General features: G+C 38.6%; 2 protein-coding genes across 2 annotated transcripts; one reads left to right on the top strand and one right to left on the bottom strand.

The window, feature by feature from the left end:
- Positions 1-300: 300 nt before the first annotated feature.
- Positions 301-8,896, top strand: LOC118047798 (probable cadmium/zinc-transporting ATPase HMA1, chloroplastic). Its single transcript, XM_035057173.2, has 13 exons — positions 301-1,026; positions 1,106-1,256; positions 1,358-1,542; positions 2,102-2,248; positions 2,436-2,631; positions 4,248-4,360; positions 4,835-5,076; positions 5,846-5,951; positions 6,109-6,273; positions 7,261-7,477; positions 7,675-7,862; positions 7,951-8,037; positions 8,567-8,896. The coding sequence occupies exons 1-13, from the start codon at positions 505-507 to the stop codon at positions 8,744-8,746; spliced, it is 2,499 nt and encodes an 832-aa protein (XP_034913064.1). The 5' UTR covers positions 301-504; the 3' UTR covers positions 8,747-8,896.
- Positions 8,897-9,445: 549 nt separating this feature from the next.
- On the bottom strand, positions 9,446-10,827 carry LOC118047799 (transcription factor MYB44). Its single transcript, XM_035057174.2, has one exon. It carries the CDS (start codon positions 10,681-10,683, stop codon positions 9,691-9,693), a length of 993 nt encoding a protein of 330 aa, XP_034913065.1. The 5' UTR covers positions 10,684-10,827; the 3' UTR covers positions 9,446-9,690.
- Between the last annotated feature and the right edge of the window lie 710 nt (positions 10,828-11,537).

Here is an 11,537-nt window from a genome sequence, read left to right as displayed (position 1 = left end):
TTGAAAATGTATAAAAATATTTTTTTATTTGTAATATTAACACATCAAAAATATTAAAAAAAAAAACACCTAAAAAAACAAAGAGAATATTTTCATCATGCGTTCCATCTAACATAATTTACCATAACGCAGACCACAAAAATTGAAACAAACTACTAATTGGAAAAAGATCTCTAAAAGTGACATGGCAAAATAATGGCGATGCAAGTGAACAAACTTGGCTGGGCCCACGCCCAAACTTTTCTTGAATCATGAGTGGCTAACGAATATGAACACATAGTGATAGTGTTCTGTTCATGCTATAACAACACCATTACTCTCTCTCTTTCTCTGTTTGCTCGAATACACAACCCAAGAGGCAAAAATAAATAAATAAATAAATAGGGAGTACCAAGTCAGTTACTAGGCACTCCCGGTCCACCCAGAGCCGGAGCCGGAGCCGGAGCCATCATACCATGAACTGATTGTAATTGTTTATTTATTTCTTCCTTCACAACCCAAGCCATGGAAACCACCACTCTCCGTCACGCGATTGGCGTCACCGACTTCCCTTCGCCATCCCTCTCACTCTTTGCTGCTGCTAATAATTATTATTATTATCATTCCTCCAAATTACTTGTACGAAAACGAGTCATTTACCATCAATCTTCCCTTTCTTCCAAATTTCCCTTCAATTCCCTCTCTCTTCCTCCCAGATCCACCAATTTCAACCACCGCTTCATCCTTCGCGCCACCGGCCACGACCATCGCCACGACCATGACCTTGATCATGACCACTGCTGTCATCACCATCACCATGAAGGAGGCCATGATTCGCAACTGACTGGACCCCAAAGAGCTCTGTTAAAATTTGCAAAAACACTAGGATGGATGGACTTAGCCAATTTGTTGAGAGAACACCTGCAACTTTGCTGCTGTTCAGCTGCTCTTTTTATCACAGCTGCTGCCTGCCCTTACATGATTCCCAAACCTGCTGTCAAACCCCTTCAAAATGCGCTCATGCTCGTCGCCTTCCCTCTCGTTGGGGTACCTTTTCCATCCCAAAAATCACTCTTTTTATCTCATTTTTTCCTCACTTGCAATTCGTTTGTTTGATTGATTCCAGGTCTCAGCATCCCTTGATGCCCTTACTGATATTGCTGGTGGGAAAGTGAACATTCATGTGTTAATGGCCCTTGCGGGTTTTGCATCCATTTTTATGGGAAATGCTTTAGAAGGAGGGTTACTCCTTGCAATGTTCAATTTAGCTCATATTGGTAACCATTTTTAAGTTAGTTGTGAATATCAAAATTGTTTCTTTTCGAGTGATGAATAAATAAAGTTGATGTGGGCCGGTAATCTGTATTGTTATTTTCAGCTGAAGAGTTTTTTACGAGTCGGTCGGTGATTGATGTTAAGGAGCTGAAGGAAAATTATCCGGATTCTACGCTTGTGTTGGATGTAAATGATGACAAACCGCCTGATGTTTCTGATTTGTCGTATAAAAGTGTACCTGTGCATGATATAGAAGTGGGATTCTATATTTTGGTCGGAACTGGTGAGGTCTGTGATTTTTAATTTATTTATCTCTGTCATTGCTGAAGATTTGAATTTAGTTTTGGTATTGCTAATGTCATGAAATCTCAGTTGAAAGCTTAGCATAAATGATCTGTTCTTGGATGTGAATACATGGTTTTAACTTTTAAGGCTTCATGACATGACATTTCAAGACTGTACATTCTTGCAGTCTAGGTTGTATTATAAGTAGATTAGTTATAATCTGAATGTCAACAAACCTCAGAAAGTTTCTTCCTTATCTGAATGTTCTGTTTTTAACTTCATTATCGAGGTAGGCCTGTACTTTATTGACTTATGCCTTTCCACCAACCTAAATAAAAAGTTCAATGTTCAGGGGCAGTGCACCTATAGCCACATTTCAATGATTAGCTACCTAATTATCCGGTGGAAGTTGAAGCAAGCAAATACTCTGACTAATATGACATGCCATTTAAGTTATTAGATTGCTGTATTCACTTTGTTTATCTTGATTTGTGCCTTTCTTTTTTACTGAAAGATATATTGGGACTCAAAGTTTCATAACAGGGGTTGGTATTATGTTTAGGCTGTGCCTGTAGATTGTGAAGTTTTTCAAGGTAATGCAACAATTACCATTGAGCACTTGACTGGAGAAGTCAAACCATTAGAGGCAAAAGTTGGAGACAGAATTCCTGGTGGTGCAAGGAATGTGGATGGAAGAATGATTGTCAAGGTATGCCACATTTGCTGATGATGAAAATTGATATGCCTTTTATTATTTTTTTCTATCAATCTCTTGCTGAATCCTTTAGATAAATGATTCAAAGTCCTGTCTGAAGCTTTATTCCTTGATCAACATTGAGAATATAGATTTTCTGTTTTGCTGCTTTTCTTTATATTTCTTTCTAAATTTGACATAGGCCACTAAAACGTGGAAAGAGTCAACATTGAGTAGGATTGTGCAATTGACTGAAGAAGCACAATCAAGTAAGCCAAAACTTCAAAAGTGGCTGGATGAATTTGGTGAGCAATACAGCAAAGTTGTTGTGGGTTTGTCAATTGCCATTGCTCTCCTTGGGCCATTTCTTTTCAAGTGGCCATTCATGAGTACATCAGGTAACTTGGAGGAAGAGTATTTTTCCACTTTTATTCTAGCTTAGAAAACCATTTGTATCTTTGAATTGGACTTCTTGTAGTAACAATGTTTTGCTTGAGGATTTATCATTTATTCCTAGAGATGGCCTCACAAACATATGCTTTGATACTACTGATAATAACTGAACATCATGCATGCTATGGCACACTCATCGTGGTTGGAATAGAGCTTTTTTTACTGGTTTAATGATTCACATAGGGAGATGATGCACTCACTGGTTTAGAAATATGCAGGTGATGCTCACACATCTCTTTAAGGGGACCCTAGATACATTTATCAAATTTTTTTTTTCGAGAAAATAAATAATTTTGAATCTTTTTTCATAAATGTTGTAGAAAAGCAATTTTGTTTCCATCATTCTTTGTTGTTTTGAGAAATGAATATTTAAAATTTTAAGACCTTTCATGGTAACTTTATTTGCGTAAAATCTTCTTGTTGGCTTTCTAAAAAATTACAATATATTTGTATAAGGAAAGATAACTAGATGAATAAGCATAATTACACACACACGCACACTTTTTATATGTGTTAGCATAGCCATATTTTTTAACTTAAATAACTATACCCGTGCATATATCCAATTACACTCCTCTAATCATATAAAATGTTTATTTAATCAACAATTGTGACAATTGTATTTGGAGGATTGAATAACCAAAATGAGGAGGGAAAGAAAAGACAAAATCAACCAAAAAAACACAGATAAGAAAGTGGTGGGAGATTGGAATTGGAAGGACCAGTGATTTGGCATGGTAATGGAATTTGATGTATATTAGAAGATTAAAAGGGTATGAAGCTAAGTTCTTGCAAAAGCTAAGTTCCAGCATATTTTTTCTGTTCTTCAATGGAAATTGTTGGCTTCTTAGGGTACAAAATTAAGTTATTGCTGTATTTCTTAGGGTTACTCTTGGGGAAAAAAAGGAAGAATTGTGAGGGCATCTTATATAGCAACAATGAACAAGGGGATGGGTGAATTTTTTTTGGGGCAGGGGTGGCCATGGTCCCCTCTTCTCCCCCTGATGCTTGGCTGATGTGATATATGAATCTGCAGTTTGGTAGTCCTGTTTTTTCTCGGAAAAGAAATTTTTTTGGGCTTTTTACTTTGGTTCTGCAACTTTCCATAGATAGCCTTTCTGAGAAAATTGATTTCTTTTTGAAGATTCGAGCCATGATATGGTTTCCATGTACTTCACCATATAAATCTAAAAAATGCCGTTTCTCCTACCCAAAAACATTTTGTTGGTTTTTCCCCTTGAAACCAATGAAAGTATTTTCCATTGTTCTGCATTAGCTAAAAGCTATATCAATTGGAGTACTACGGATTTTAATAAAACATATTGGGTCAACAGTATAATCCAAGAAATAAAAGAACTTCAAATACCTGCAGACTTAAACACGTAGTCAAAGTTCAATGCCTTTCTGATATTGCTGGGTTTTTTTCCTTCCCATTTATTGTTTTAGTATTTTCATGCTTATGTGATAGCTCTATTTATTTCTCTTGCATAGAAATGAACTAGCATAGCTTTTTTAGACGCATTCATTCTATTGTTTTTTTATGCCTGGGTTGATCATGCAGTTTGCAGAGGATCAGTCTACAGAGCACTGGGTCTGATGGTGGCAGCATCACCATGTGCCTTGGCTGTAGCTCCTTTGGCATATGCCACTGCTATCAGTTCCTGTGCAAGAAAGGTACATGAGAATTACTAACCATAATCTCATAGGAAGTTCAGCCACAACCATATAGACAATTTTTATATTTTTGGATGCAGTAGTTTTAGGGATGATGTCTGAGTTTATAACCATTGTCATTTTATATGTATGTGAACTGGCCAGAGTACCTCGTTTGTATTAGCTAATCTTCTATTTATGTTTAATTATGCCCTGGAATACTGCAGTATTACCAGAGTGTGATCTGAAATTAGCACATCAGAAATTTTTTCCCCTGGCTTTTACTGTCTCATTTTCAATTATATCATCATGTTTGATACATGATGTAATTAAAATATGAAACATGAATATTTTAAACCTGGTACAACTGAAAAAAGAAAAACCATGGTGGAAACAAAAACTTCAAATTTCGCTAAACTGGAGCTCAATTTCGTATGATTTAAACTTCACATGTGTGGCAATCCTGGTTTAACTATCTGCTATCTTTGTATGAAGGGGATATTGCTTAAAGGAGGCCAGGTTCTAGATGCTTTAGCTTCCTGCCACACAATAGCATTTGACAAAACTGGAACATTGACAACTGGGGGGCTAATGTTCAAAGCTATTGAACCAATTTATGGGCATCTGATCAGAAACAACAGGACAAATTTCACTTCTTGTTGCATTCCCAGTTGTGAAAAGGAAGCTCTTGCTGTAGCAGCTGCTATGGAAAAGGGCACTACTCACCCAATTGGAAGGTAATTCTTACAATACTCGTACTTAACACCCCTGCCTCTTCTACCCCACAACATGCACCCACACACACCAACAAAATATAAATGTAAGAAGATGTGCCTTCTTATTTATTGCTTTTCGTTGCTTCCCCTGTTGATCTAGTATTGGCTTGATGGCTGGAAAGAGTTTTTTCAGCTTATTAAATTGTCTAATTTTCTTTTCATTGGTGCTTCATCGTATCTTGTTGTGTCATACAAACTTCTTGTTTCAAATTGTTTCTCATTCATTATCCCACCCTCTATGAAATATGCATATGCAAATATGGTTGAAACTCTTATTGAACCATTAGATGCTATGATGTTTGGTAGCAATAAGTGAAAGCTCCTTTTGTGTTCTACAGGTTTTTCTTATTAGTGATGCCATATGTATATCTTATGTATATACAGAGAAAATGTAATCAAAAGGAAGTAGGTTTCTAGGGATCCGGATCAGCTTGTTGGTATGGAGATGCTTTTGTGGCATATTACAATTTTGGTCGAAATTAGCTGTTTGGTCCTTTCAATGTTTTTAGTGCTTGGAATCCCGTGTTCCTCATTTAGAAACTTAAAAATGGGATTCAGAATCTCATTCTCATGTGGCTTGATTCTAGTTGGCCATAGTTGGAATTAATCATGGTCTCGTCTCATCACAGAAGTTCAATTTTTATTATCATCTTATCTATCTCATGAACATGAACATAAACATCAACTTCTTTTTTCTTTTGGTAAATTATTGCTTTTTTGCTTGATACAGAGCTGTTGTGGATCATAGTATAGGCAAAGATCTACCTTCTGTTTCTGTGGAAAGTTTTGAATATTTTCCTGGTAAAGGTCTTGTTGCTACTCTGAATAACATTGAGGTACTCTGTCTTTTCTTCAATACACTCAAGTCTGCTTCCTTTTGAATTTAATAGATGAAGTTGAATTGTTATTTCCCTCTTGATTTCCTGTGTTTGAAGGTTCATTTTTTATTTCCATGCTGCAAATTGAATTCCAGTTATTTTTATTTTTTTATAGTCAGGAACTGGAGGGGGTAAATTGCTGAAAGCATCTCTTGGTTCTGTAGAGTTCATTGCTTCACTTTGTAAATCTGAAGATGAATCAAGAAAGATAAAGGAAGCAGTTAATGCATCTTCTTATGGAAGAGATTTTGTTCATGCTGCTCTTTCTGTTGAAGAAAAGGTGAGGCTTCATTTGCTTGGCTGAGTTGGTATTTCATGAAAGATACCATCTAACCTGCTCCTATCCCAACTTCAAATCTCCAAGGATTTTGTGACTGTAGATGAAATTTCTGTACCAAATGCACTTAATATATGTCAACACTTAGTCATACATTGGTACTGATAATATGACCATATTAGTCACAATTAACCTGAATGATTGCTACCTTCTGACTTCCTAGTGCTATTTGCATTTGTTCCTGTAACATGATAAACACCGAGGCCTAAAATTAAATGCAAATTCACTTGAACCGTATAAAAAACCCAAGTGAGTGCTCTTTCTCTTTCTACCATATTGAAGTCTATTTAAGTCATGTGTACATTTTGCATGTCTCTCAAGTTTTTTAGTTTATTAACAGCCCTGAGATTCTTTATAGTTTCCTTAAGTTGATCATAGTGGTTCAGTGAACAGTCTGAACCAAGAAAATGCTTTGAGGCCTTTTAGAAACTTGCTTGGTCACAGAAAGACATGTTGAGGAATAGGTTGACTATAGCGCAGCCCATTGTTAAAAGGATGATTCTAGGAAAAGTTGTGTTCCTTCTAGGCTCTCTTGTGGGGCACAGAGAACAAGAGGAGGAAGTAGCTAGGTAATGCTTCTCTGTGAAGCCTACAATAAAATCATATACATCCATTTCCCCACCAAGATAAGCTCATGCTAAAGAGAATTTGTAAATATTCCTATAGCTCTTTTGCATGAAATGAGTGCTCGGATTTGAATCTTGCACCATGTGGCTGCAACCCAAGGCTTGCAATTGTATCAAGCAATGGACCTTGTTACAAATGTTATGTCTTGTGACCAATTCTATATGCTCTGGGGTTTTTACTGCATATGACTTTTTTGTAACAATGTACATCCTATTCATCTGGCATGACAGAAGGCACTAAATGAAGGGTTGGTCAGGCAGCTGTGATTTTCCTGGTTTTAAATGTCACTCGATGACTTTGTAGGTAACATTGATCCACCTTGAGGATAGACCACGACCAGGGGTTTCAGATGTCATATCTGAATTGCAAGATCAAGCAAGGTTCCGAGTAATGATGTTAACTGGTGACCATGAATCAAGTGCATGGAGAGTTGCAAAAGCAGTGGGCATCTCCGAAGTTTACTGCAGCCTGAAGCCAGAGGACAAACTTAATCGAGTTAAGGGTATCTCGAGGGATATGGGTGAGCGTTTACATTGAGTTTGAAATCGCTTTGTGGTCACGTGTTTTCCCTTTTCGAGTTTCCATGATTTATAAGCTCAAGCAATCTCTTGTTTAAGGAATGATCTGAAGATGGGTTCTCAAGTTACTCTAATTGAATTTTGTATGTGCATGCAACCGGCAGTGGTTTGCTGAATAGATATTGGAATTTTGTCACAGGGGGAGGTCTGGTCATGGTTGGTGAAGGTATCAATGATGCACCGGCACTTGCTGCTGCAACTGTAGGGATTGTGCTTGCTCAACGGGCCAGTGCAACTGCCATAGCTGTTGCCGATGTTCTACTGCTAAGGGATACCATTTCTGGTGTTCCATTCTGTATTGCCAAGTCTCGCCAAACAACTTCCCTGGTACTTGCTAGCTTCAATCTCCTTGCCATTTGTTATTTCTTGACATAAATTTCTTGAATCCTCATTCTGTACTCACATGTACATGCAGATCAAGCAAAATGTGGCCCTTGCATTAACGTCAATATTTCTGGCCTCCCTTCCATCTGTTTTGGGGTTTCTTCCCCTCTGGTTGACGGTATGAATCTGTCTGATAATCTGCTTTGATGAACCTTATTATTGATTTGTTTCCAGAATCTCTTTGCAGTACTTTAAATTCTAGGATTTGGGAACATGTTTGAAACAGATCCTATAGAAAAATGATAAACAGCACTGTTTCTTTCAATGAACTTTCTAAAAATCATCTCTTTAGTTGACGTGTCAAACTGAAAATGGTTAGCTTCATCCTTCCTTGCCCCAAGATGGCATGATGGAAAGTCTGGCATTCTGGGGAAAGAGTGAAGCTAGTCATTTGTGGGTTTGAAATGGGGTGTGTGGTTTTATACTTGAGAATACTTGGCTAAGAGCTCAACTTGTAAGTGTCTTGGTTGTCAATCAACAGAACCATGCAGCCAAAGCCATCTCCATTAGCTGCTCAGGTTTCTGTTCATTTTTTCAGTTTTGAGATTGCTTTGCTTCACTTTCAAGCTCATAGTTTATTACTATTTATCAAAAGAAGACGAAAAGTTCATCATTTCTCACTGATTTTCATTGGTAAAAACGTTTAGGTTCTTTTACATGAAGGTGGCACTCTTCTCGTGTGCCTCAATTCCGTACGTGCTCTGAATGATCCCAAATGGTCCTGGAGGTATGATTTGCAGCAAGTTGTAGAGAAACTGAAATCCAGAGTGATGTTAAAGGTGACAGATGACACAAGCTCAAGCACCGTGGAGGCAGCACCCTTGTGATTCACATTCTCGGGTTTTCTCAAGTTTCCTTTTTTTTATTATTTTTTTTTGCTAGAAAAGAAAATATGGCACAGGAATGTATGTCAGAATCATAGATACAGAGGAAGCCATGTATTTTTGCAGAAGTAAATATTTTGTCCAATCCAATTCTATCCCTTCTTCAAATTGTAAAAAGAGTTGACAATTTACACAAAAATCAAATGAAGAAGACCTTCAGTTTCTTCAGTTTGAAACAGCATTGCAGTGTTGAAACTTGAGATTTTGAGCGCCTTCAGTTTCTTCAGGATTGATCCAACGACCAACTACTAACTGCCATTACTGCGAAGCAATAAATATAGCGGGCCTAGGAAACCGGTGTTTCACAGCTTTGTCTTATCAACTTAGCTCCTTCCACGCTCTGCTAACTACCAATACTTCAATTTTTGAGATGAAGGGAGATTGAAAAACAACCTTCCTTTTCCCTCTCTAGCAAAACAGTTTTCATAGAATTTGCTTGTTCGTTCAGCATTAAGAAATTGAACAAACGGAGGAGCTCCTCCTCTTAAATGGTTGTTCTGCCATTTGTTTTTATCCCTTTTTACATCCATTTCTTTTAATTCACTTTAAAGATCATGCACTTCTCTCCACATTAAAGATTTTTGATTTAGAAATTGAAAGAAAAAAGACAGACAGTCATCCACAGAAACCATTAACACCCAGTTGAGATATAAAAGACAAACTTGGATTAGAATTGAAAGATTTGTTGTTTTCCTTGTTCTTGTTGCAAGTTTTTTCAGTTCCCTCGTCAGAACCAGATTCAAGGTTACAAAATGTCTCCGTTTTTACCATTTCCTCTCGCCCTTGCCCAAAAGACATTCTTTCTCTCTCTCTCTCTCTCTCTCTCTCTGTACAATCCCAAAATTATTCCCTAACCAAAAGAGAAAACAGAAGCCCCAGTTTCCTTTCTACCCTCTCCATTTTTCACTACTTAATTTTACCAACCCAACCCTATTATTCACTGCAACATTCCTAAACCCCTCCCCACTCATGCCCTGATAACACATACCCCCACCTACACCACTATTTTCCATCATATAATTCCTCACTTCCTTCCTTATCATCTCTTGCATCACCGACATAAACTCTGTATTGAACCCCACAGACCCGGACAGTCCGCACACTGCCGGGGACGCCTCCTGAGCCGGTGCGTTCCTTCCCGTCAAAAGGGGTGTCACTGTATTGGATTTGGGCAGCTGAGTTGGCTCGGCGACTTGGTTGGACGCCTCAGAGGAATCGGCCCCGGGTAGAGACAAGCTCAGCGAGGTAGGGGGGTCGTTGTTGTTATCAGAAGACGACGTCGTTTCAACTGGAGGCATAACCGCTCCGGTTCGGGCAACGGGCCGGTATATATTATAATTATAAGAGGAGGATAAACCGGGCAAGCTGGAGTCGCTGACGTCAGATCCAGAGGGGCTGCCCGGGCTCATATAGAGCCCCGTAGAAACAGGCACACCAGAACCTGCACTCACGGATCTCTTCAAGGGCTGCGTGGTGTCACCATCCAAATTACCATCATACCCTTCGCGGTTGCAGAAATTGCCATCCTCTGCCATTGAAGAGCACTTGCGTTTCAGAGTGGAGTTCCAGTGATTTTTAATAGCGTTATCGGTGCGCCCGTAGAGGAGACGAGCAATTGTAGCCCACTTGTTGCCGAAACGAGCGTGGGCTCGGATTATCGTGTCATCTTCATCGGGAGTGAAGGGTCGGTGCTCGACCTGAGGTGAGAGCTGGTTGCACCACCGGAGCCTGCATGATTTTCCTGATCGGCCAGGGATTGATTTGCTTATCAATGACCAGTTTCTTGCACCATGTTTTTGAACCAGTTTCTGTAACGCCTCATCTTCTTCTGGACTCCACGGCCCCTTGATCCTATCCATTTCCTTTCTAGTAATAGCCATATCCTAACACACGAATCTAAATCTCTTCTTGTGTGTGTTTTTTTCTCGCATAAAACGAGGCTTGTTTTTTTTTGTTTTTTTTGTCTGAGGAGGTTGGAGGAGGGAGGAGGGAGGAGGTTGTTAACAGAGGGTCGTGAAGGGATTTTATATTTATATGAGGAGAGGGTATAGTAGTTATAAGGTAGTGGGAGGGTGACTGGAAGAGGCGGTTGGGGGGTAGGAGAAGAGGAGGAGTTATGGGCACCGTTGGTTCGAGGTAAGCGGTTGGGTTCTTGGGATACAGCTGGCGAATGGACACGCGTCATGATTAGTAGCAGTGATTTGCACAGGTTACTGTCTCTTTAATATATATCTCCTTGGCTGGCTGGGGGCTTTGGGAAATGGAGAGCAGCGTCCATCGCACTCTCCTTTGAGTGTTGTTTGGAGCGTTCTTTCTTTTTTTGAATCATTTCTGAATATCATATTTGCTTATTAATCGGACGACTCACAGAAATCCCACCCATGTTCTTAACTACTACTATTAATTAATCAGCTAATTTATTTCAATAACCCATCATTCTCTCTTAAATAAATTGTAACTAACATCACACGAAGAAACTATTAAATTTGAGATTATTATATAATTTTTTTTATTCTTACAGAGCAGGAATTACATAAGCAAAGAAGCCAAAAATCACCACATCGCATTTATTTGAGATAGGGTAAGAAAAACACATGATTGGGTCCGACCGTCCGAGTCAATGCCAAACTCGACTTCCCTATGTGTGGAAAGTGGAAATTCCAAAATTCAGTTGGAAAGTAACGGAGGATAAGGATGCAACCATTTCGATGAAGATAAAATTTCCATAATTGTA

This window comes from Populus alba, chromosome 7 (assembly GCF_005239225.2).
Source record: "Populus alba chromosome 7, ASM523922v2, whole genome shotgun sequence".
Classification (NCBI taxonomy): domain Eukaryota; kingdom Viridiplantae; phylum Streptophyta; class Magnoliopsida; order Malpighiales; family Salicaceae; genus Populus; species Populus alba.
This window is presented reverse-complemented; position numbering and strand designations above follow the sequence as displayed.

What these genes read in the sequence shown, in the direction of transcription:
- LOC118047798 (XM_035057173.2), top strand. Translation starts at nt 505, where the DNA reads ATGGAAACCACCACTCTCCGTCACGCGATTGGCGTCACCGACTTCCCT. An exon ending in ATGGAAGAATGATTGTCAAG is followed by an intron (nt 2,249 to 2,435) that starts GTATGCCACATT and finishes AATTTGACATAG; the next exon opens with GCCACTAAAACGTGGAAAGA. An exon ending in CTCTTTCTGTTGAAGAAAAG is followed by an intron (nt 6,274 to 7,260) that starts GTGAGGCTTCAT and finishes ATGACTTTGTAG; the next exon opens with GTAACATTGATCCACCTTGA.
- LOC118047799 (XM_035057174.2), bottom strand. Translation starts at nt 10,683, where the DNA reads ATGGCTATTACTAGAAAGGAAATGGATAGGATCAAGGGGCCGTGGAGT.